The sequence below is a fragment of the Temnothorax americanus genome, unplaced genomic scaffold (assembly GCF_048541705.1).
Source record: "Temnothorax americanus isolate GAGA-0224 unplaced genomic scaffold, ASM4854170v1 Scaffold31, whole genome shotgun sequence".
In the NCBI taxonomy this organism is placed as follows: domain Eukaryota; kingdom Metazoa; phylum Arthropoda; class Insecta; order Hymenoptera; family Formicidae; genus Temnothorax; species Temnothorax americanus.
This window is the reverse complement of record NW_027509453.1, coordinates 943,739-970,170: the sequence shown is the minus strand read 5'-3', so window position 1 is coordinate 970,170 and position 26,432 is coordinate 943,739. Positions and strand designations below refer to the sequence as shown.

The 26,432-nt window shown below is 36.1% G+C and overlaps 4 protein-coding genes across 8 annotated transcripts; 2 read left to right on the top strand and 2 right to left on the bottom strand.

The window, feature by feature from the left end:
- Window positions 1–630: 630 nt before the first annotated feature.
- LOC143900870 (uncharacterized) lies at window positions 631–6,804 on the bottom strand. The gene is made up of 4 exons (XM_077412608.1): window positions 6,793–6,804; window positions 6,112–6,271; window positions 1,093–5,359; window positions 631–1,019 (listed from the first exon to the last, which is right to left on the bottom strand). Exons 1-3 carry the CDS (start codon window positions 6,802–6,804, stop codon window positions 4,545–4,547), a joined length of 987 nt encoding a protein of 328 aa, XP_077268734.1. The 3' UTR covers window positions 631–1,019; window positions 1,093–4,544.
- Window positions 2,503–4,017, bottom strand: LOC143900871 (uncharacterized). The gene has a single exon (XM_077412609.1). The coding sequence runs from the start codon at window positions 4,015–4,017 to the stop codon at window positions 2,503–2,505; it is 1,515 nt and encodes a 504-aa protein (XP_077268735.1).
- Window positions 6,805–10,238: 3,434 nt separating the features above from the next.
- On the top strand, window positions 10,239–21,228 carry LOC143900886 (synaptic vesicle glycoprotein 2B). 5 transcript variants are annotated; one of them, XM_077412655.1, is made up of 13 exons: window positions 11,321–11,345; window positions 11,413–11,513; window positions 16,109–16,171; window positions 16,564–16,725; window positions 17,814–17,976; window positions 18,092–18,213; window positions 18,505–18,752; window positions 19,387–19,544; window positions 19,656–19,854; window positions 19,938–20,052; window positions 20,271–20,430; window positions 20,802–20,929; window positions 21,050–21,228. In XM_077412655.1, exons 2-13 carry the CDS (start codon window positions 11,501–11,503, stop codon window positions 21,118–21,120), a joined length of 1,602 nt encoding a protein of 533 aa, XP_077268781.1. In that variant the 5' UTR covers window positions 11,321–11,345; window positions 11,413–11,500; the 3' UTR covers window positions 21,121–21,228. The 5 variants fall into 5 exon arrangements, with proteins under 5 accessions (XP_077268778.1, XP_077268780.1, XP_077268781.1 ...); XM_077412652.1 differs by lacking the exons at window positions 11,321–11,345; window positions 11,413–11,513 and adding an exon at window positions 10,239–10,484; XM_077412654.1 differs by having other exon boundaries at window positions 11,238–11,513.
- Window positions 21,229–21,817: 589 nt separating this feature from the next.
- Window positions 21,818–26,432, top strand: LOC143900896 (sorting nexin-4). Its single transcript, XM_077412674.1, has 10 exons — window positions 21,818–22,211; window positions 22,994–23,100; window positions 23,230–23,446; window positions 23,534–23,639; window positions 23,742–23,851; window positions 24,296–24,433; window positions 24,606–24,816; window positions 25,377–25,509; window positions 25,587–25,701; window positions 25,777–26,432. The coding sequence occupies exons 1-10, from the start codon at window positions 22,134–22,136 to the stop codon at window positions 25,825–25,827; spliced, it is 1,266 nt and encodes a 421-aa protein (XP_077268800.1). The 5' UTR covers window positions 21,818–22,133; the 3' UTR covers window positions 25,828–26,432.

Sequence of the window (26,432 nt, the reverse complement as noted above, 5' to 3'; positions counted from 1 at the left end):
AAAACATAGTTAACAGATAGCTTTCCAGTGAATTAAGATTACAATATCACATTATGTAACCTTCAGAAATCGCAATGCTGAATAAATATTATGCGCTAAACGAGACTTGCGCGTAGTAAGGTTTTTCCATATGTAACGACTTGAAACGCCATTAAAAGTTAGCATCAATTAAGATACCATTTCTTTAACGAGGAAACTTTATCTGTATAAATTATGGAAATAACATAAAAAAAAACTGTTACAATTAATGCTCTCGAAATTAAAAACTGACAGCAAATTAACCAGGCGGTGTCCATTAAATGCGACCTTTTTCGGATGATATGATCGACGTTCCACGTGCACGAAATAAGACGCAAATCATTAATGCTCATTCACTAACAGCTATATGCAAATTGCGAAGCGCGTGCGGGGTTAACGTCAGAAATAGATTGAGAGTTATCGAGGTTTGTCGGATCGTTTGTAAATTATGCATCGCCGGGTGCTACAGACGCGCGATATTGCTCGATTTATTCGTATAATGCCACGGGAGTTAAATGCTAATTAGGTTTTTGTCGCACAACTCGCAACTGCATATGATCGGCCGAGCAAATATTACTACCGAGAACGGTTTATCTGGTAAATTTTTACTTTTAATGAAATGTATTATTTTTTATAAACTTTATTAATAACATATAAATAACTATTCAAATAACTGCTGCTCGATTGCTATATTTTTCGTCTCGATGCGATAACCAGTATTTGTGACAATAAACTATACGGCGTATAATGACCCGCGCTAAATGATATTACACAGTTGAAAAATTTGTGTTAAATTTATCATAAATCACGTATCCCAAATGGTTCACTCAATTTTTTGGATCTGTTAAATAATAACACTTACTGATACCAATGTTAATATTTTAACAAAATAGACATGTAATTTTGGGGGTTTGTGATATTGGGGGTTTATATAAATTATATATATATGTAGGTCCAGAGGTATGTTCCGGGACTGTTTACGTTTTTTGAAATGTACAGTCCTGGAATATAACGCATATATATGTAATCAGATTCAAAAAACTGTCCCGAAAATTATAGATTAAACGAACTTACCTAAGTGAAGTTCGATCATAATTGTATGAGCGCCTCTTCCGAAGTGATCAAGATGTAGTACCCCCTCTCAGTCCCTAAGTGTCCACCATTTTAAAGCTAAAAACAAAGCGACGCACGCGTCGCCGTTGCCGTCGCCGCCACCGTCGCCACTCCCGAGTTCATTTTTTAAAGCTGTGCCGTAACTCTCGGGGAGAAAGATCTGACTATAATGTAGATCTGGGCTTAAGGGTGGAAGTGATCACTTCGGAAGAGGCGCTCATACAATTATGATCGAACTTCACTTAGGTAAGTTCGTTTAATCTATAATTGTACTTCGCGCCTCTTCCTCGTGATCAAGATGTAGATGTTTAAAGTTTCGTTACGGCACTCCGAATGTCAGAATAAAAAAGAAAAAATTTGTTTATTTATTTATTCTTTTTCTCTCGACGGTTTTTTACAAGCCATGAAATATGGCGTCGGGTTTTTGACGGCCTTCCTAGCTTAATCTTCGATACTCTTTTTATGAGTCTAATATCGCTCTCGCAAATACATCGGACGCTTTCGCGATGTCTCGATTATAAAACTTTGCGAATGTTTTCGAGTTACTTGTCCATCCGGCTGTCTTCCGGATGATATCTAAATCAACCCCGTGCCTTCTTGCCGCTGACGTCGCGGCATGACGAGTACTGTAAGCCGTGAATATTTCTGCGTTAATTCCACTTTTTGACAAAATCTCTTTTATCCAGCGACTTAAAGTCTGGGATGTAACTGCCTTAAAAGGCTTTTTGAAGGAGATAAAAAGTGAATTCGTAGAGCCACGAATGTCTTTGGTCCTTTCTAGATAGCTTTTTAGGGTCGAAGCCACGCAAATCTCCTTATCCTCTGTATAGAATGGCAGGACTAAACAAGGTTGTTTCCTGCTCGGACCTGAAGTTTTTATTCTATCGGGAACTTTTATTTCGATGGATTCCGCAGTTTCTCGAATGTTTCTTATGTCTAATGAGGCGAATGTTTGTAACCTATGGCCTGTGACTAACGCAAGTAGAGAGATTAGTTTCATAGATAAGACTTTTAACGTAGTGGTTTTGTTATTCGCCTTAGACGATAAATAATCTAATACAGCTTTGGGATTCCAGGTGCAGTCATATCTAGGCCTGGGCGGTCTCTTGTTAAAAACGCCTTTGAAAAATCTCTTAATGTTCGGGTCTTGTCCGATTTCGTGGCCGACAACTAATGAGATTGCCGAGCGTAGGCAATTCAAAGTGCTATAAGAAGCTCTCTTCTCGAACGCATCGGTTAAGCCGGCAAGAATGTCTCGAATTGAACTGGTAAATGGATCGACGGAGTTCGCGCTGCAGAAACTCTACCACTTCTTTAAGGCGGAGTCGTATTGTTTTAGTGACGATTCCGTTAATGACGCCATCATTATTTCTATTGTGTTACTTGGCGTCTGTCTCCGATCGAATCCTGTCCTGATAATTTGCCGGCAACCAGGGTAAGATGCCGCCACAGCGGGTGAGGTTCTCTGTTGCAAGAGGTTAGTAAATTAATATTTGGCTTTAGATAAATAGGTTCCGAAACTAGCATCGAATAAAAAAGCGGGAACCAGGGTTGTGCAGGCCATTCTGGAACGACCACAATGCCTACTGCCTTGTCATCCCTGATTTTTCGGAGAACCCTAAGGATAATCGCGAATGGCGGAAACGCATATAGGTAAAAATCTGTCCACGATTTCGTGAACGCGTCTACTGATAATGAGTTGGGATCTTTGAACCACGAAAAGTACTTTTTGCACTTGGTGTTGACCCGACTGGCGAACAGGTCAATCTGTGGTTTCTCCAGTGTCGTACTGATTTTTTCGAATGCTTCATTCGCTAGCTCGTACTTTGTTTCCGGTTCTATCTTTCTTGACTCCGCGTCAGCTATAAAGTTATCTTTAGAACTTATATACGACGCGAACAGAATAATGTCCCGAGCTTCGCACCATCCCCAGATTTCCTGGGTTATCCGATTTAGTCTTACATTTTGAACACCTCCCATCCTATTGATGTAGGAGATGGCGGTGGTATTGTCTATTCGAAGTAAGATGTCTGTGCTTCGCAAGTGTTTCGCAAAACATTTTAATCCGAAAAACGCCGCTTTTAATTCGAGAAAATTGATATGTTTCGATCGTTCTGACGCATCCCATGAACCGTGTGCTGTTTCATTCCCGCAAGCTGCTCCCCAGCCCGTCAGAGATGCATCTGAATAGATTTCTAACTGAAAGTTTAATGCATCTATTGAGTTGCATGTTTTTTGTATGTTGCGTTTCCACCAAAGCAAGTCCGTCTTAACGTTATTGCTCAGGGTCATGCTTGCATCATAATTGCCGTTATTTTTCTCGAGCGCTAAGAATTTTTCTCTCTCCAGAGACTTAGTGTGAGCATATCCGAATTTTACTGCTGGGCAACACGAGACGATTGAACCTACCATTTGAGCAAACTCCCTGATCTTATATTTTTGATTCACTATGAATTTTGACATTGTTTCTAAAGCTCTTAATTTTTTCTCCTTTGGAAGTTCAATCGTCATCTGATTAGAGTCGAATACAAATCCTAGGTATTTGCATCTCTGAACGGGGGAGAGCTGGCTTTTTTCCTCGTTGATTATAAATCCTAAGTTTTCTAAAGCTATTCGTGTTTGTAAAACATTCGATACACATTCATCATGTGATCTTCCAAACAACAGAAAGTCATCCAGATATACCACCGAGAGGAGACCCTTTCGCCTGAGATCCGAAATTATCGGCTTCACAATTTTGGTGAAGACATAAGGGGCGGTAGAGAGGCCAAAAGGTAGGCAAGAAAATTGAAAGAGCTTTCCTTCAAACTCGAATCTTAGATATTTTTTATCCGACTCTGCGATCGGTATGAAGTAGTACGCGTCTCTTAAGTCAATTGAGGCCATAAACCAACCCTTGTTTATTAATCTAACCACTGTTTTGTGGTCTTCTAATTTAAAATGTTTAGTCTTTATGAATTCGTTTAACTGTTTTAAATTTAAAATCAGTCTATATGAGCCATTGGACTTTTTCCGTAAGAAAATGCTTGAAATAAACTGTTTTTGAATCGGTTCGCATGGTTCTATGGCCCCTTTTTGTAATAGCTCTGCAATTTTTAACGAAATCTGAGTTTTCTCCTCCCGTGACCAATGGGCCTCTCTCGGTGGTTTTATTTGGATAGGCTTGCACACAAAAGGTATTTTATACCCTTCTACCCATGACAAAATAGATTTGTCATTGGTTAACGCTTTCCACCGTGGCAAGAACTGTCGTAGCCTGCCAGCTGGTTTACCTACTGGAGTTAATCGCGTCTTCTTGTGTGTTCTCTCCTGTGTGAAGTCCTGTAGTGCTGAGAATCCGGTTTTAAAGCCCTGTTGGATAGTGGATATCGACGCCCGCCCCTCGTCGCTGGCTGCCTCTTGTAGCGCGACTGTCAGGACGGGGCTTTCGCGTTTTTTGACGATGTCGTCCCTTGCGATTTTTGAGGTCGTTTCAAGTCTTTGGATGAAGTTTCAATCAACTTCGCTGCCTTTACGCTTTCGGATAATTCCTTGCCGAAAAGCCATTCGTCGATAACTGTCGAGCTTAAGGTCTCCCTCATTGCCGCATTGATGTTCGCCAATATAAGAGTTCTCCTTATTGAGGACTCATCGTGGTGTAGGTCCGCGAGTAGCCGGCTCGTGTGTCCGAGCGCTTCGATCACTGCGAGGTTTTCCCCCTCTCCTTTATGTCTGAATAGTGTTGATAGACCTTTTCCTACTGCCGCGAGGCATGTCGAAATTTTCGCTTGTTTTGAGACTATTCTTTCGTCTCTTTTCCAGACAGCCTCTTGCAGACACGCCTTTACCTCCGGATTAAGTTTTGGAGGGTCGATGCGTGTGCAGTTTGAAGGAGGGGGGTATTTTTTGAGAAGTTCCGCCTGCTCCTCTGTCGGAAGTCCAAGTTTTAGTATCTCTTCCCATCTGGCGACCACGTCGCTATGTAGTGGCTCGGCTAAGGTTCGTTCTTCGGCGAACCGTTTCCCTATGACGTCTAAAACGTCTTTGTCCAGCGCAGCTTCGGTTGGCACATTTGCTTGGTTGTCCAGCGTAACTTCGTTTGGTACGTTTGCTTGACTGTCCGACTCCGCTGCTTCAGCGTTCTCGGTATGTGGGCGCTCAACTCTCGCGCCTCTTTCGGAGGTTTGTCTCCGATGCCGAGTTTCTTCCCCCGATGACGAAGTGTTGCTGCTGTTGCTATCACTGTTACCTAAAACAGTAGCGTACATGGAATATTCATTTCTATATTCGTCGTCTCAAGGGACGTACGAATACCTATAATCATGTAATATTATATAAATATAATGTTTGTTGCGAACTATTCGCAATGCGACAGATTAGAATCTGTTGAGATCGCCTTATCGAGGTGATCGAGAATACGCGCAGTGTAGGTTAGGACCTATGTCGCGTCAATTGTAGTGTTCGTGCATGCAGGTTATAGCCCGCGTGTTGACCCTCGACGATGTGTCGGTTAGGGTCCATATTGCGTCGATCGTTGGCGTCGCACATGCAGGTTAGAGCCTGTGTGCTGACGCTCGACGATGCAGGTTAGAGCCTGCGTGTAGGTTAGTGCCTACACTGCGTCGATTGTTGGCGTCGCACGTGCAGGTTAGAGCCTGCGTGCTGACGTTCGACGATGCAGGTTAGAGCCTGCATGTAGGTTAGGGCCTACATTGCGTCGGTTATTGGGTTGCACGTGCAGGTTAGAGCCCGCGTGCTGGTGCTCGACGATGCAGGTTAGAGCCTGCGTGTAGGTTAGAGCCTACATTGCGTCGTTTATCGGGTCGCACGTGCAGTTTAGAGTCTGCGCGAAACGAACGAAATTGCGCGCGGCATAGGTTAGGGCCTGTACCGCGTCGACTGTCGTTGTCGCACATGTAGGTTAAAGCCTGTGTGCCGACACTTGACGATGCAGGTTAGTACCTGCGTGTAACATTTCTCTGAAATGAACGTTATGCTTACTGCGTGACGCATCTAAATCTATCGACGACGATTCGGAATATCTCCGACGCTGTGCTTCCTTCCGTTTCCTTTTCTGTCTCCTGAGTTCTTCCTTCAGCAGTTTTACACGTTTCCTCCAACGATTCTCTTTTTCCGCTTCCCTGTCTGATTTTCTGCTTCTCTACCTTTTATTTCCCATCTTGGGCGTGTGGACACCTTGGCACCAAAAGAAAGAATGAACTCGGGAGTGGCGACGGTGGCGGCGACGGCAACGGCGGCGCGTGCGTCGCTTTGTTTTTAGCTTTAAAATGGTGGACACTTAGGGACTGAGAGGGGGTACTACATCTTGATCACGAGGAAGAGGCGCGAAGTACAATTGCCGTAGGACATCAATTTTTTCCAGGACAGTCCTGGAAACTGCCAAATGTCCCGGAATATACCGATATCAAAAATAAAAGTCCCGGAACATACTTCCGGACCTACATATATATATATATATGTATGTAGGTCCATATATATATATATATATATATATATATATATATATGTAGGTCCATATATATATATATATATATATATATTATACATATATATTAAATACTTATTAATATAATTACATACATATATTGATATACTTTATTTCAAGATAATATTTTGAAATACAATTTTAGGTGAAGGATTTAAACTCTAACAATAACTTACCCCAAACAACATAATAGTTTAATTAACTTATGGGCTGCGTTTGGGAAGCGCGCTATCAGCACTGTTGTATCATTCTATCTTTGTTTTACAGCTAATAAACAATAAAGATAAAATAACACAATAACGCTGATAGTGCACTCCCCGAACGTACCTATCATATATAGTAATAGTTAAAATATATACGTGCATGACAAGATAAAATAGATAAAATAGTTCTGGTACTTCTATTAATAACACAGTATAACAAGACAATGAAACACGTCGAGACGTTTTGAGGCTACATCGAAATCACACGAAGAATGGTAATAAGTAAGTATTATAGTCAACCCCACTTCTGTCATAAAATAAAATCAACACTTCTTTTCTGTAAATTTTAACACATTTAATAATAAAAAAACTTGCACATTGTTTCCTCGTAGTTTTTAATTGTGCAAGTAGAAACTTGCACATTGCTTCCTCATAGTTCCTAAGTGTGCAAGTTTTTATTTTATTCGAGGTATAATTATCGGTATTTATTTGTTTTGGCTTCCTCATAGAGGAAGCTGTGTTAGCAAAGGTTCTGATTTCACACTTAACTCTTTTGGGGACTGCGTAAATAATTATGTACATTCACTAAAAAATACTAAAAATACTTGTCCACTTAAAAACTAAAACAATATGCAGATTTCGCCAAATTCAATACCAACCTTACTTAAATGATACTTTATCGATAAAAAAAATCAGCCCGATATTATAAATATTTGAGATAGCGATTTATTTTTAATTCTATTATATTTTCCAGTCTTTTCTACCCCTATTTCATATATAATTGGTTAAAATTTGGTTGATCAGATCAAGTTTTATAAAGCTTCTATGTATGTACGAATTCCTCGAAATTTCAAATGTGTGTAATACGAGATCTAATCAATAAAATTTTAATGAATTATATATGAAATAGGGGTAGAAAAACTGGAAAATATAATAAAATTAAAAGTAAATCGGTATCTCAAATATTGAGAAAGCGGCAGCGTAAACACATTTTTCAAAAAAAGGAAAATCTGCATAAAATCTATACCGGTAGACCGATTTCAATAAAATTTGAGGAGGACATACTTTCTATGATACTCTATTTGTGTGCAAAAATTCAAACTGGTATCTAAAAAATTGTAGAAGTAGATGCGTGTACAAAAATCCGTACACACACACACACACACACACATACATACATACTTCCGGACATTTTTTACTAATATGATTTTTCGACATTTTAGAACATTCTAAACCTATTTCCATCAAAATCTCGAAAAAAAATTTTTTCACCATTACAAAGCTTCCTCTATGAGGAAGCAATACGTGCAAATTGTGTTACTTTAACATATTTTTTTTATTATTATTTTAATAACTTTACATTTTATATTTGTTAAATTCACACAGTAAAAAATTGTGCGTCCAAATGTTATAATTTTTTTGTGTTACCATGATTTGACTATTATTTCAATGTAAAATTAACATACAACAGCTATGTTATTATTTTCGTAACATTTTCATGTGTTATATTAATGTCAACGTGATAACTTAACACTTTATGTATGTCATTTAGAAATTGAATATTTTTTTGAGTTCTTTTAACATAATTATTTCAAAAAATCAACACGCTTTAAAGTTCTTTTAACATAAACAAAAGTTAAAGTAAATCTTCTCAAATAATCGTAAACTTTGACATACAAAATAATCAAATTTACTACAATCAAATGTTCAAAACAACATTTCTCTTAAGTTGAAATAACTATCGTTTATTCAAATATGTTAAATCGACATTTTTTACAAGTTATTTTTACATTATACTTAAAGTTAAAAGAACAAATATAAAAATGTAAAATATAGTGTCAATAAATTAACATTTCTAATTTGTCAACAAGTAACACACGATGAATGAGTTAGTTTAACTCAAAATTTAGAGTGGACTTTTTGGGACATTTGAAAAATGTTACGATTAACATTTTATTTTTTACTGTGCAGTTAACGTAGCATGTGTTTTTACACATGAATGTGTTGATTTTATATTTTTTATATACTTAACACACAAAAACTTTAACCAGCAAATTTTTTTTACAAAAGTACACAAATTCCGACTGTGTAGTCATCGTGATTCTCATTGAAGTAACCAAAGGAAATGACACTCCCTTCAAGCAATTGCAGCAGCTTTAATGCCGCGATATTATTACCTAATGTCCGTTAGCTATATTAATTAATCAAAAGCAAATTAAAAATGCAAATTTGTGCCTGTATATACATTAGTGAACTAACACAGAGCTGACACGTTCGATTTTTCCGTAGATGACAAAAAAAAGTACTGCATATGTTACCATAAGTTAATACACTATAACGTACACTTCCTGCCTTGTAAATAATTCATATAGTATAAGGTAATCCATGTTAATAGTTTCGTCAGAATAATGCTATAATTTTGTATCCAATATGATTCTGTATGAAGAAAAGAGCGCATGGTTCGCTTTTTCTATCGTTGGCCGAGATCGCCATTTCGTAACATGATCATCGGTTAATCGGCTTAAAAGCGGAAGGTCAAACGCAATTAAAGTCAAGCGACGCGTTAAAGCCGCCCATTCTATTTTATCTTTCTCTACAAATCACCATTCGCAGGTTTTATTAGTGCTAGTTTATCTTTGCAAATATACTTGCACGTATAATTATATTTACATTACATAATTATCTATTTGCATATCGTATGTGCATATTGCAATGCTACATATGAACTTTTCTTCTCCAATTTTCCACATTTTCGCAAATTAGCGTAACTTAAAAAAAATCATGTATGTTGTAGAAACTGAAATGTGTCTTTGTAGAAGAATATGATTTTATAATCTTATCAAAAGAAATTTAAAACAAAACTCAAACTTTTTCGATATACGAAACACCTAACATACGCAACGACTAAATATACCTCGCTAAATACATTATATAATTACTTATTTACATTTACGTGTCCGCGATAAGTATAATAGTATAGGCGCTTATAGCATTTATTTGCAGAATAATTAATAATGCAATGCATTATTATCTTTCTCACAAAGCCTACTTCTAGGTAAACGTATAAAATTCTTTGACACCGACGAATTTACAGATTCGTCATGTCTTGACTCACGGTATTCTTCCGAAAGCCGCGTGTCGTCAATTAAGATTATCACGCGCCCGCACATAAAGATAAGATAGATCGTAATTTGCGACCCCCGAAGCACCATATAAGACAAACAGTGAGTAACGACTTTATGTGCTAAGGAATTTGGAATTTCACTTCGCATCGTACACTGGAATAATTTACATACTAAACAGACTGTCTGCTACATTCGATCAGCAATATGCAATTCGTTCGCCTGACGGGCCGGTTTACGTGATGATGGTCACTTTGTGGCTTTCACGGAAATCGGGCAGAAGCTGCAATAATCCATGCATTTTTGTTGTCGATATTTGCGATTGAAAATCGCGGATGAGCTTGTAAAAATATATACAGTCTCGTTATCATTGCTTTTGTTTACTGAATCGTGATAATATACAGGACACCTGCGATGTACAAAACATAAGGCCCGATGCCGATTTTGGCATTGTTCCTACGATGGCGCTCGGGAAAGGTGAATTTGCGAAGAGATCCGATAATGGAACAATTCCGAGCGGAAAGATACCGACGAAAATGGAACGTACGTATTATAGGATGAGATCTGACATCTTATACTATATTTGTTTTTTTCCCCCATATGTATGTCATTATAATCGTCGTTTAAAAAGAGTTCTGAATTTCGATACACATTGATTTTTTTTGATCGGCGATTGCATTCCATCAAAATGTCATTCTGTCCAAAAAATCTCGCGGTTCTAGACCGAGTATAGCATATGATCCGAACTGGTGAACTATGCGCGGCGGTCAAACCAGTATGCATTAGGCATTAATTTTCGAGTAGAATCCTGATTTTAATCTTGATTCGATTAATGCAAAAATTCCGTGCGACACGCGAGTGTGCGTTCAACCTGCGTCAGAAAGAGACAAACAACATGCCTCGACGACATTCGAATTTCTCAACTGTCTTTTTTGTATCGTGCAGGATCTTTGCGCAAAAATGAGGCTGTTATAAATGTGCAAGTTCGTGGAATGCAGTTCGTGCAAATTTTGCGGGCCAAACAAATGTGCCGCCGCGCTACTTGGCAGACCACTTGGGAGCGTTTGAAAAGAAACACCATAGAGTTTTCTTATATATCTAAAATGAGCGCGGTATTATATATATATATATATATATATATATATATATATATATATATTACGTGTTCTCGCGTGGGTGTGGATGCAGGAGATGGCTTTTTCTCGTTGATACGCGAGAAAATTATATAGGTTCGTTTAGGAACCTGTTTCGCCCCACCGCGTAACGCGATGGACGCGCCTGTCGTCGTCGGCATCGTCACCGTCTTCTTCGCACTTCTTTCGTCTCGACGATACTTTGGTAGTGAATCTAACGAGCGAAATCAGTTTAACGGTTGTCGCGCACCACTGTGCATGTGCAACTGAAGAAACATCCCTCTCAGGGTGGTGCACGCGCGACGACGACGCTAGGATCGCCGATTAAGAGTTGCTGCTGGTGCATCGCGAATTTATTTTACTGCGTTCCCGATCCCTGCGTATCTCACTCTCGAAATCCTTCGACGACGATAGAAAAAGATATTAATGAAACCTAAAGGCAAGTTACCCCCAACTCTCCATCATGAGATTTTTGCAAGTTTTATTATTTATTTTTGTATTTTTGAACTCTTAGAGATAAGCTTCTAGAAATGTTTTTGTGTGATATTATTATCAAATATACACACATATATAGATTATAAGAAATATATAATATTATAAGAAAAAAAAGGTAAAGTTTGAATACACTGTATAAAAAATGTACACATATATACGTACACTCAAATGCCAGAAAAACTGAGATATTTGTCTAGTAACTGCCAAGAGAACGGGCTTGGAAAAATTAGCGGGGAAAGAAGACCCTGTTGAGCTTAACTCTAGTCTGGCCTAATGCGTAGGTCCTTCTTTTGATCGGATTACCGCAGCAACACGACAACACAACGGTACGACAATTGCGGAGAAATCTGTTATATATGTACTTTAATTACGGAAGATTATACCATTGAATATGCGCGCATGTGATGGCATGTACTGAGAATGGAAGCGATTCGACTCTCAATTTTTCTAATGAGTGTATATACATATATTTGTATCTATTACACAGCATATTCAAACTTTTAGGAAGGTGTCAAAAATGGTGTCTTTAATTTAATATCTTTATTTATTACGACCTATGTCTAACATTATCTTTCATTTAATATTAAATACACACACACACACACACATCATACATTTAATATTAAAATATTAAAATATTTTTATTTTAATATTAAATTCATCGCGCGTATATTTATTGACGTGACGTGGCGGACGGTAAGTTTCTCCTTTTATAAATATTATTTATCGTTATTAAATAATGCCTAAATGAGTCACACGATAAATATTATTTGACTAGATATCAGTTAAATTTAAAAACATCTGCATGTATGGTTTTAAAACAATTTTTTAGTTACGGAATTCACAGTTGTAATCCTTATAAATTAAATTGGATTCACAATTTGTGGAGAAAATAAAGATTGATTTTGTAATGATAAGTGAACCACTTACAAACATATTTCTCCGCATTTTGTACAATTTTCTTGTTTGGATATCTATTTTATTACAAAAGTTTCTCGATTTCTTTAACTGCGTATATAATTATATCATTTAACTATCTGTTGTTTAAAAAAAAATTTACAATGCAAGTAGCGATTCATAAATACAAGTATATGTAATACTTACGTAATGACCTTCTGCGTCAATATCTCACAATATTTCTTCAACTGTGTGTAAATGTAGAACAGTTGATCCGTTAATGTAATCCATTAATCACGATCGCTTAATATACGATAATACGCATAATGTCAAAATAAGAATTGCTTGTATTATTATTTATTTCCATATTTACGTAAAATTATGTTTAGTATAATTTTTACAAAATATTGAGCTTTTATCTTTAAATAAATTTTGAAAATTTTTGCAATATGTATAAATATATACGATATACATAATCTACATATGTCATTATATCGTACGTATTATCATATACATATATAAGAAAATTAACTCTCGGAGAACACACCTATTTTTTCATTCACGGAGAACACTCTGGGTCAATCTGGACCCTATACACACACTTTGATCGTCCACCATTTTAAATTGACGAGTGCGATCAGCTTGAAAAAATTTCCACATGTATTTGGAATGTTCCAAGTACATCTGGAAATTTTTTTAAGCTGATCGCACTCGTCAATTTAAAATGGTGGACGATCAAAGTGTGTGTAAAATCAGATTGACCTAGAGTGTTCCTTTGAAAAAAACGTAATTTACGAAAAAAATTTTATTTCTTTTATTTTTAATATTTCTGGCTAAAAATTTTTCTGGCAAAAAAATAGAACAGGGTCAAATTGACTCTTTGTGTTCTCTCTCTCTCTCTCTCTCTCTCTCTCTCTCTCTCTCTCTCTCTCTCTCTCTCTCTCTCTCTCTCTCTCTCCAAGGGTTAAGATAAATAATTTAAATTATAATGAAATTATGTATTGGCTGGCAGTGCCGTGTTGAATAATATGTCAAATATTTACAAACAAATTACTCAATCTTTGTTTATTCAGTAATTTAAACTGCAGAGAAGATTAAATTACACAAAAGTGCATTGCATTTTTTTTAAATAAAACATTTTTACTATTGAGTTGTTTTATTAAAAGGATTAATATATTATAATGTTTTTATCAAAGCAAAATTAAAATGTCATCCCATGTCTTTCTTTGCAAATTCTACAATATTATCATTATAATCGACGCTAATTTTTAAAATAATTGAATTAGAAATATTATAAACAAGTATTTATATTATTATAACAAATCGATTTTTTTTTGTTTAAACCAACATTCTTTGTTTTGTTGGAAAGGTGGCCGTTTGATTTTCACTTTTTCAAAATTTCCAAATATATTTACAAATATTTTAATTATTTTGAAAAGAAGAAAACAAGAAATATTAGCAGAATAAATAAAATAAATAAAAATATTACAAATTATTAAAAATTGTTGCTAAATTATCATAACACATTACAAAATTATTTTAAATAAATAATTATTTAATTATATACTAAATTACATACAATACATACATGATCAAAAATCATACATACAATTGCCTTACAGTTTTAAACGCTGTTCATTATCGTTAATGTCTTACGTTATATTATTTATATATTAATGTTTTACGTTATGTAAGCAAAAATGCGTTAAGAATTTAATTAAAATACTTTACAAAATGCAAATTTCTAGTTGCAAACAGAGCAATGTAGGCTTAACTTCTGTAAGGCTTTGTCTCTCTTTCTCTTTCATATGTATGTATAGAATACAAAAAAATAACACATTAGGAATTGTATAATGCACATATTAAAAATTATTAAAATAGGCTTGCTGGCGCTGGCTGTAATTGATTGTAATGTTTAGCGTTTATAGGCGTGGTTTACAAATGTTTCATGCACTTTTTTATCTTCTAAGAAATGAGCATTTATAAAGAACAAGTCGAGAGAAATAGAATTGCTACGTAAAATGAATTTAACATGCCTGGTATGATTAACAGTTTCTCTTTCCATTTTTTCATTTTCTATTTTTTAAATCTCTTTCTACTTCAATTTTGCTTCTCTTCTATTCTATATTTCAGCACAATATCAACGTATTCCACACGCATTAACATTTGCATCACTGAAAATGTCAAAAATATCAAAATGTTAAAATGTCAAATCATAAATATTAAAAAATATTCGCGAAATTTTAGTACACTTAAGTACACGTATATTTCATGTGTCTTGGCGCGAGACAAATAAAAATGTTTAGCTTAAACGAATCCAAGTGATAAAAAAAATACATGAACTTAGCGCTGATTTATCGCGTGTTTAACATACCGTCATGTGTTTAAGCAATACCTAAATGATAAAAAAAGGAATGTGTATGTTGCATCACCGCGTTAGATTATCTCAAATGCAAGTGCATTGTTTCATCATTATTTGGATATACAGAAAGGTGTTTTAACGAGCTTGCTAAATTATATTATTGATTAAAACATTATAGCTCTATATATAACTCGCAATTTATTATTAATTACACAAATAAATATCTCAAAAAACTTAAATTTTATTCTATCATATTTTTTGAGAAAGCATTTTTTTATGCAATTAAGTAAACTCAAAGGATTTTGCAGTCTTCAATTTATTTCACCAATAAGGTATCGAAAAATTCGCTGAGTTCGAGAACGCTTGTAAACATACACTTCAGATAATTCATGTGTGGATATTTTGGACAGCATATTAGAACGAACATTGTCAATAAATCGTTAGTCGGGTACGATCCGTATTCGTTGATTGACGTTATCTTTCGGTCTTTCCGATCCGTGCATAATTCTCAACTTCGAGATAATGGCATCGCGATTACGAAGTATCATGCAAATTTAAAGTGTGTTCTAACAAATTGCATTAGCATTTTATACTAAACTTGTGACGCTTTCTGCAAAGCAAGTTTTATGAAATTAGTGTAGTCTCACGCGAAACGATTATCATAATTATCTTCTCTCGCATCGTGCGAGTATCTTTCCGCGTGTTGCTGAAGAAGATCTATGTTTAACTTGCAGTTGCATAACGACTTTAAAAAATACAAATTTAATTATATCAAGTATTTCCCGCAGTTACGGTGTAAAGTATAAAGAATATAATTACTTGACGTGTTCTATGAGATATCTATCTTTTACAGTTAATTACAGTTAATTACGTATTTATAAATTATAGTGACAACGCATTTGTAAATAAAAATAAGTTGTATAGTGATATTACCGTTGTATACAGTGCTAAATAAAACTGACACATCCGCGAAGATAGTATATATTCTGTTTTGGTAACATTAACGGCATTTCAAGCGTTGTGGCAATATTGACTGTTTCTCGCAATAAGTTCGTACAACGAACATCGATTATACGTGCGTAGTTAGTGCAAATGTAGCCGTGTTTGACGATAGGTCAGAAAAATGGTTTTTAGACGCTTTCTTGATTTAATTACGACGTATAGATCGTATAGATACAGACGTATGCGCTGTATATCAGGTATTAATTCAATTTTAATTATACAACTCTAAAGCAACTATGTTATCGAGATTTATAACTAATCGCTGTTTTTGCTTCTAGGTGAGGAAGTAAGGTCTGAGGATTCAAGTCCCGCAGACTTTGAACGGGCAATTGCAGCAGCAGGTAAGTAAAAATACATAAATTATACAAATTATATTGTGTTATGTTTATAAGTCTCAGTATTACTTATTTAACACACGTTTATCGCCACATGAAATAATTTGTTTAATATTGTCATTCTATTTTGTCTTCAAGAAAAACAGTAGCAATGTATGCTTAACTAACTTTTTAACAAATATTTATAATAAATAAAAACAAAAGTCTGATTGAATTTCTGCTGACACACTACATGTGCACGTGACTGTCTAAATATTATTCGTTCCATGGCAGTGCGACATATCAATATATCCACGGCGATGGCCCTCACGACGTTGAACATGTTAATAGAGAATGTGATACATTGAAAACAGAACTGATTTAATACACACATTAAAATATTTTTATTTGCGTACTAGGATATGGAAAATTTAATTATTTGCTACTGCTGGCGGTACTGCCGGCCAGTTTCTCCAGTATTTTCTCGTCGTCGGCGATGTCCTACGTGCTACCATCCGCCGAATGTGATCTCCAGCTGACGATGTTCGACAAAGGGCTGCTGAATTCGATGGCGTTCGTAGGTAGTATCTCGATCCGTCTAACAATTGCATAACAACGCTTTATTACAGGTGCCAGAGAGCTCAATGAGAGCCCTGGAGCGCCTAGAGCTTGGCACACTTAGAGTCTCTATGATTATCGTGCGGTGTACACTACCGGTTCGTTGTAGGCAATAGTGAGAGCAAACGCGAACTCACGGTAAATACCGTATCATTTTATTTCTTGTCGCATGCGAATTCCGACCGACCGATTATATTTCGGCCGGCCGTTTTCAACGATCACTTTTGGTCTCCGCGAGCAACTATAGTGGCAGATTAATGCATGGGTCTCTATAGACTCATTATAAGGTACAGGCATCACGGGGCTCTCCTCGCAACTAGCAATGCATGGCATTGAAATAACTTTGAATCAATTATAGACATTTGCAATTTTCCATCGTTATGTGTCTTGTTAATTTAAAACTAATAGTAAGATAACGTTATTTTTCATTACGATAAGTTTATTAAACACGCAATAAAAAGTTTATGAATTATTTTTAATAAAGTAAACATAACTATATTTTTATATTTTATCAAAAAATTGTACAGGTTTTTATTTGCACGACTAGTCACTAAAGAAAAAAAAAACAGGATATTTAATTATTTAGTTTCAATTTTCAAGAAACTAAGAGAAATATAGAAAACAGTTTAAATATTGATTTAGTATCACGCTTGAAGGTAAAGGTTGGATAAAAAACCAACAAGAAAAGAACAGTTACATTCACATTATGTAAATTTTCATCTTGTCCCTCGATTCTGACTAGAGTTGATTTCTCACGACACAGAAAGTAGGTGTTTTTATCTTCGATAATTTCGGCTGAAATCCTTTAATTTTCACAATCTAGTTATAGGAGGCCCCTAGGCGCGTATCTATCGAATAATGCAGCATTGATCTCTTATCGTAAATTCATGACATATCGCAAATGCAGGAACAAAATTACTTCAGAACGCAAACGATTTATTTTTGCAGCATATTATTTCTCATCCTTTTTCATTTTAATATCGCAAGTCCTGGTGGGAAAATCCAGGTATGTATGAAGGTAGAATCGGCTGACCGGTTGGTTTGTTTTCAGGAATGATCTGTACGGTGTTTTTCTGGGGTTACGTGACCGACATGTTCGGCCGTAAGAAAATAATGTTCTACGGTTACCTGCTTACCGGGCTACTAAGCGTGGCAACGTGTTTCTCGCACAGATCTTGGCTTTTAATAACGTTCAAACTTTTTGACGGCATGATGTAAGTGGGAATTGCCAGTCGGTGCGGTATGACATCACTGAATATTTTTTTGAATATTTTGTTATACATATATAAATATTACGTAAGAGTTGACATCGCGATCGACAAATTGCAGCATATCTGGCCCGTACGCGGCGCTTATGTCGTACTTGGCGGAAATACACAATGAGGCACATCGATCGAGGTCGTACATGTGGCTTGGCGTGTTCTTCTCACTCGGAAACATTTCCCTGCCATGTAAGTGCAGCCTTGACACAATCTTATCTACAGATCGACGGGGGGTTAAATTATAAAGGCGCCGATTTTTAAGCCGGTAATGCGTGCAATGCAATGGTGCAAGATACATATTGCTGCATTGTGTGAAACTCGCTGGGAACAAGAAGAGTTAAAGTTGATTTAGAGATTTAAAATAAAAGCGTGGAAAAAAGAGCGCGCAATATTTTATTTCATTCAGATACATACACATTTTATGGCAAATAAACTTGAATACATTGCAGTTAAATTTGATTTTTACTTTTTATCTCGCAGGTATAGCATGGCTTATAATACCTCAAAAGTGGTACATCACATTTTTAAGCGAAACAAAGATCGAGATAAGTTCCTGGAGAGTGTTCTTAGCCATTTGTTCACTACCCGAGTTTCTAGCGTGCATCGCTCTTTTCGCTTTCCCAGAAAGTCCGCGTTTCCTTATTCTGAAGGGTCGGCACGACGAGGCATTGAGTGTCTTCAAGAAAATCTACTCGCTCAACACTGGAAAGGATCCTGACACGTACCCGGTAATATGCGTATGAATGACGATATTATATTCAAAGATAATAAGCAATGTATTTATTTGAAATAATTAAGATTTTAATCTACAACTGTTGTAGATTAAATTGCTTGATCTGTTAACACAAATAACTTTCAATTAAGTCGCGCAAATAAAATTCAATTGTAAAAACATGATGCTTTACCGAGTCATTTCGACAATGTTTTAATATACGCACGATAGCTGCGTACAGCGTGATTACAAAATCATTATATTTATTTAAATACATTATTTGTTTCATTGCATTGATTTTAATAATTTTAATAACTTTATGTATATATACAGAATTGATTAGTAACAAGATAAATCAATACAATAAGTATGAAAGGTGTACATATAAAAGATAAGGCTAATTATATATTTGTATAAAAAAAGATATGTTATTCGGAACATAAAATAAACAGAATGAAAAATTGGAGTTTGTAGAACAAAGCATAAAATAACAAGTAAGGCATAAACAAAACCTAAACTAAAACATATGTAAAAAAACGCGTAATGAAATTGTAAGAAATGAGAATTTGATAAATTGAGCGGCTGTAGAACAGAAGGAACAGTTAATGTGGTAATAATAATAATACGGTTGTTTTATTATTAATTGATAGATAAAGAGTCTGGAAAATGAATATTCAGTTGAATCATGCGGAGAACGTATACAGGACAAGCTGAAAAACTGTTGGAACAGAATAAAGCCACTTTTCTTGCGATCCAACATCTTCAGATTGATACTTATATCGATGGTACAACTTGGAGCAACGATAGGGTCAGTTTAACCAACCTTTCGTTTCCCTTTTCTGTCTTCAATTTTAATTTTAAAAAAATGGAGTCACCAAAATAAATAAAGCTTCGAGAGTTCAATTAATGCCGATTGCAGGTCAAACTCACTCCGGCTTTGGCTGCCGCAGCTGTTCGCGATGATCGAGAGTTACAAAAGTACTCTCATGAAGGACGACAGTCAAGTGTCGGGTTTGCAGCCTACATTCTGTTATATGCTAGGCCAGGAAGAGTCGCATCATAATTCTACGCAGTATATCAACGAGATGATGCATAACTCTACAACGATATGCATTCCGGTAAGTCCGCTAATTCGTAAATTTTGATCGCAACGCAGGAAACAAAATATAAATCCTGGAAGTGACATGCACGTCAATTTCAGGCGGAGCTGAATTCTAGAGTCTTCATCAATTCGATTGTCATTGCTGTGACGAGCGTTATCGGTTATACTATAGCTGGTTCTTTGATTACTGTTGTAGGAAAGAGGACGCTAATGGGTAAGACAATGAAGTAATTTGGTAGTGAAGAAATATCGACTTTATTTATAAAATAACATTGCGAATAATAATATTGAACAATATTATGCAATACTATAATTTTATTATAATTATCCTATATTTTATTATAATTTTTTTCATTATTAATTTTATTATAATTATTTATACACTATTATCTGTAATTGTGTGTGTGTTATAATTATTTGATTTCTGTGCAGCGATTTGTTTCGTCGTCGCTGCTGCTTGTTGCGCTTCACTGTATTGGGCTGAAGATACTAACGGTATCCTTGGATTGTCCTCGGTGTTTGTCGCTATGACGAGTATAGGCGGTGCGACTGTCGTTAATGTTATTGTTGATAATTTTCCTACATATCTAAGGTACTGTCGATGTGTCGATGAATGGTCGATATCGAATATTGATTGATATTTTGGTCATCTTTGACAATCTTTGACCTCATCATAATGTTAATTGAATAATTACGAATATTTCTATAAGATTTCTATAATCAAATTCTGCATCAAATACATAAATGTATTGTGTACTTCCCGATTTTGTACTGATTTGATATAGAATTAGCCAAAAGACAAGAGAAATCTCGCAAATATATTCGCAATTGCTCCGATTAACATAACATTATATAAAAACAAACGTCGATTCGACCAATTATTTCTGTCTGGATATTACATTAGGTATATTTTATTGTTTACCCTATTGATCTATCCAATATCAATATTTTTTCTTGTTCTAGAACTATGGCGGTTAGCACAACTATGATGATGGGAAGAATTGGCGCAGTAATCGGCAATTTACTATTTCCCGTTTTATTTAATCTATCGTGTTTAGGACCATTCGTTATGATCGGCTCAGCCTCTTTAGGTAAAAACAACATTAATTGTATATTAAATGCATATTAAATTACATTTTTATCTCTACATTGAATATAACTTTTTACGTATGTATAAAAATGTTTCTTAAACATTTCTGCTTATTTTACAGTGTCTGCACTTCTGGTTGTTATTCTCCCCCGAAAACCGACGCAAGGTGACAAACCGAAGGATATTGTTTGACCTTTAAGCAGATATGTCCCACGATGATTTTGTAATTTGTTTTATTATTTGTCGAAAAATCGACATGTAAATAGCTTTCCGTCTATATTATATATGCACTTTAATAATCGCCGTCGCAGTTTTATATCCGCGCATTATATCTTTCATTATGTAAATACGCACGCTCATCTATATAGTAAATAAGGCTGTGTATTCTTGCTCCCACCTACTATATTCTATATATACATACATGTATATAGAATAAATGAATTGTACGGTCGCGCAATGTGTGTGTGTTCGACATGCGTATGAAGGAAACGTATTTTAAGTACGTCCCGCAACTACGATGTTTAAAGTCGTAAAAAAATATCTCTGTCATCGATTGTTCTAATCTTATTTATCACAATCTATTGTTATAAGCATAACAACAACAAGGAAAATATAATTATGATGCAACGCAGAAAATGTAATAAAAAAATAATTTTATTACTATAACGCCTTCTTTACCCCTTCTATATGCAACGCGTGCGACGCAAAAAAGTACGCAACAAGAAACCGCTGGCTGTTCTCTCCGTGGAGACGTCTCTAGAGAAAAGCGTCAGCGTCAGCGTAGCCAACGTATCTTTTTCGTAGGATCTTTTTCGCTTCATTCGACTGCGTTAATACGTAAAATCATCGTTGAGAAAAACGTCCGTGTATGAATCACAAAATCGTCAGTTGGGCGCCTTTCGGTGCTCATAATTTCTATACGCCTTCCTCGCAATTCGGTGTATTTTAAGTTTGACCGTATTCTCACAGTAATACAGTGACTGTATTACAGTATCAGTAGCTGGGACCGGTTCTCGGTTGGACTGCCGCGATTGTGCGCAGCATGTTACCCTGCGACCTGCGACGCGGCACTCGGCAGTATCGATACGACCAGTGGTGGTAGCAGGTCGGCGGCGTCGAGCGATCCGACGTGATGCGAAAAACTAAATTGGAGTCCCGCTGGCTGGACCCGTAGGTAGTTGCAGGCAAAACGGCGACGTGAAACCATGGAAGAGGTCTTTCAGAACGGCAACTATCAGAGGGAGGCTAACGCCAACATGACCGCCATGGAGACGCGGAAAGAGGTAAAGGGTCTTGGCTCGCTTTTTCACACGCATTCGTCTGTGGCAAATCGATAAGTCGCTCTCTCTCTCTCTCTCTCTCTCTCTCTCTCTCTCTCTCTCTCTCTCTCTCTCTCTCTCTCTCTCTCTCTCTCTCTCTCTCTCTCTCTCTCTCTTTCTCTCTCTCGTCGCAGTCAATCGCAGTCCGCCTTTTTCGGAGTCGCGCTGCCTCGCTCGTCGCCCGCGGCGAGTTGCGCGACTCCGGAATTTCGGAAAGACCACTTCCCGGCCGATCGTTCGATGGATTGAACAAATTTAAAGACGTCGATTAATTGATTTAATTTTAATTAACTCGCGAATGTGTGTCGCGCAGTCATCGGAGCACCGCGCAGCGCCTCCTGCGCCTCTCAATTGGTGTCAGTGACTCGTATTCTATTCTCCCCTCGATCCCCTCGTATACCATCGTATATTGTGTGAGCACAGCTGTTGCGTACTAATGTTTACTTCGCCAAAACCGCGACATTCCGCACGAACGATAAGGAAAAAACAGATGGAGAACGAAGGCAGTGTCTCTCAAACTCTCGCGAACGTTTCGAGATGGACTGTTACTACGTTTACGCGAGCGTTACTTCTGTATTAACTTACGATAATTTACCCGTTTACGCGGAGTAAATTATCGTAAGTTACTACAAAATCCCGTTTACGCGAAGGAAAATCCCGTTTACTCGAAGGAATTATCGTAAGTTACTACAGAATTAACGCTCGCGTAAACGTACAGTATGTTATGCAGCGTCAATATATTTCAGGACTGCCTGCTCGATCACATGGAGATCTCAATAGTGGAGGCTGAGAAGAGGGCGAATAGAGCACTTAATTTAAGAGAATTCTACACGGTATACCTCATTGAAACTAAGTGAGTAAAAAAGCAAAAATACGAATCGTGCAACAGTTTATTGCGAACTGATATGAGTTTTATTATTTAGGAAATACTATTGCATGCGGTTATTTATTATGTATGATTTCTTTCTCCTTTCTTTTACAGAGTCACTGACCCAGATTTCAAAAACGCGCTAACTAGGATAAGCTCGTTATGGCGGCGATATACGGAATTTGAATTGCTTCGTGCTTATCTGGAGATTTCGTATCCCTACATCGTGTTACCACCGCTGCCGGAAAAGAAGGTTCTCTACGCTTGGCAAAAAGTGACGACTGACACGTTCGATCCCGACTTTGTTGATCGCAGAAGAGCTGGACTCGAGGTACGTTTCCGATTTGCAATTATAACAGTATACCGTGCGATGAATGTTGTATACTAGGAACGTCATAGAAAATATTTTTGTGCACAGAATTTCCTTATAAGAGTTGCATCACATCCTATACTATCGCGCGACGAACATTTCATGGGATTTCTTCAGCAGAAGGACGGTTGGAGAGAAAGTGTTAAAGAAACAGGTAATTTTTATTTTTTACGCATGATAGAGAAGATCATAGAAACATTAAGTTTTAAAGATTAAGAAATATCTTAGATAATCATATTTATTATTTTTTGCATAGGGTATTTGCAGATCGCAGAATCGAAACTGAAAGCACTTAGCGTAGCGGTACGACTAAGAAAGCCGGACAAACGGTTCGAAACTATAAAAAATTATGGAATTGAGCTGCAGGTATGCTACGAATTAAAATTAAAAAGTACATAAAGGCTCGCTTGAATAAATCAATAAGTAAAAAGGAGGCGCAATAAGAGCCAAGCGCAGTAATTAATGCGCAATATAAACGTTAGAGTGTCGATGTTTAACGCAGTCAAATTAGATAAAATATAAACGAATTGCGCTGAAGATGACCAAAAAAAAGTCGAAACGTCCGCTAATCTTATGATGTAATGACTAAGAATATGTAATATTGCGCAAGAATTACTGCGCTTGGCTTTTTTATTGCCTTATTTTTACTTAACGAATTAAAATGTTATCTTCGTAATATTATATGTTTTATTTTAACAAAATAGATTTTTTAATGACCAGCGATCTTTGAGAATTTGTTCGCCCATATTGATAATATTTTAATTATGATGCAAGTGTTGTCGGTGTGCCTTCAAATAATTATTTTTGCAGAATAACTTGTGCAATCTCCTGCGAGTGCGCGCACGGCTCGTTGAAAAGCAGCACAGTCTATACAAGTTGCACGCAAATTATGGGCGTGTCTTCAGCGAATGGAGTGCCATAGAGAAAGGAATGGGCGACGAATTGCAGGTATTTCTTATTATAAAAAGTAACACCGTAATCGTGCCGATAAAGCGAGAAACATCGATTTTATTTGCTAACGTCGAAAAATAGAAAGAGCAACGCAATTTGATAAAATAAAAAGAAAAAAAGAAATGCAGTTCAAGTTTGAAAAACACCGTATTACAGCTTGTTTTCTTAGAAATCGGGACATTACTTGGACTCGTTAGCGGCGACGATAGATACCACGCTCGAGGAGGAAGAGCTCATAGCTGATCAGCTGAAGGAATGGCTGTTCGGTGCGTCAGCGTTGCAGGCTGTGGTTAGACGCAGAGAAGCTCTGCAATTGGCTAAGGACGAAGCGCACGATGCCTTGACTGCTGCGTTTGAACAGAAAGACAAAGTCATGCAAGGTACGTAGTAAGATCCAAAAGTTTCTAGTCTAAGGATATAAAAAAGGTGTAAAAAAAGATGATACAATAAAACAACCATTTTTATTTTTCAATACAATTATCCTTTGTTTCAATACGAAATTATTTTTTCTGTACTACCAAAAAAGTATTCTCAATTTTTGTCCTTAAAATAATTTAACATCGTCCTATAATTTCGATTTAGCTTCTAGTGATTATTCCTTATTTTTTCAAAATTGAAGTCCGATTTTTATGGAAAAAATATTATCGGTGATGAAGAAGTGATCTTTTCGTTTAAATTAAACTATTTTAACGACAAAAATTTAGAATATCTTTTTAATGGTATAGAAAAATTAATTCATCGTTGTAAAAAAATGTATTGAAAAATAAAGTAATTATATATTTACAAATGAAAATTGTTTTATTTTATCATCTTTCATTTATCCTTGGGCCAGAAACTTTTGGACTTTACTATACGCATTAGAATAACTGTGCCTGAAATATAACGTTTGAATTTGGTTTGGTTACATATACTCTCGGGAATGCAAAACTTTGTTTTCAAGGTAAGGCCGGTCTGATGTCGCGTTTATTTGGCTCTGTGGATACTGAGGAGGTTCGCGAATTGAAAGTTCTTCAGCTGGAGCAGCGAATTGCGCACCACGACGAAACTGTGAAGCAAGTGGATGAAGATTTGAAGTAAAATCACGTTTCTAGACATCATCTTACTCGATATCCGATGATAACGTTAATAATTTTGATAAATTACCGTATAGGTCGTTCTCCATTAAAGCCATGATGGACATTGAGAGGTTCCAGCATCAAAAAGTCGTTGATCTGAAAGAAACTTTAGCAGCTTATTGCGTTCTGCAATTTAAATTAGCTAGGAAGGTCGATATATTAAATTTCATGTTCTACGGAATTCGTGTTTCGCGATGCTTCTTGACGATAACATTATTCTTACAGGGTCTCCAAGCTTGGCAGCACATCAAAGGTTGTCTCGAAAGTATACCGTGAAAAATTTACGACACTTTGTGAAACAGACTGTCACAGAACAATAATCGTCTTCACATTTCTCATACGATATACATTCCTGTATCTGTAAGCCCTCACTCATGCCATACGCTTATCACATGGATGTACATGATTGTTACTATTTAAAATATATATAAAATATAAAATAACTATAAGGAATATATATATATTATATGTAATGTATATGTATGTATAATTCATGTTGGATATATATATATATATATATATATATATATATATATATGTAGGTCCAGAGGTATGTTCCGGGACTGTTTACGTTTTTTGAAATGTACACTCCTGGAATATAACGCTATATATGTAATCAAATTCAAAAAACTGTCCCGAAAATTGCCGTAGGACATCAATTTTTTCCAGGACAGTCCTGGAAACTGCCAAATGTCCCGGAACATACTTTCGGACCTACATATATATATATATGTCGAAACACTATTTAAATATTTATATGTATTTAGTATACCGCTTACGCGAAAAATCGTACTTAATCGTGTACACCAAATTATGATACGTAAATCGTATAACTTGTAAAATTTGCTATATGCAAATGACGATAGATGTAATTATCGTGA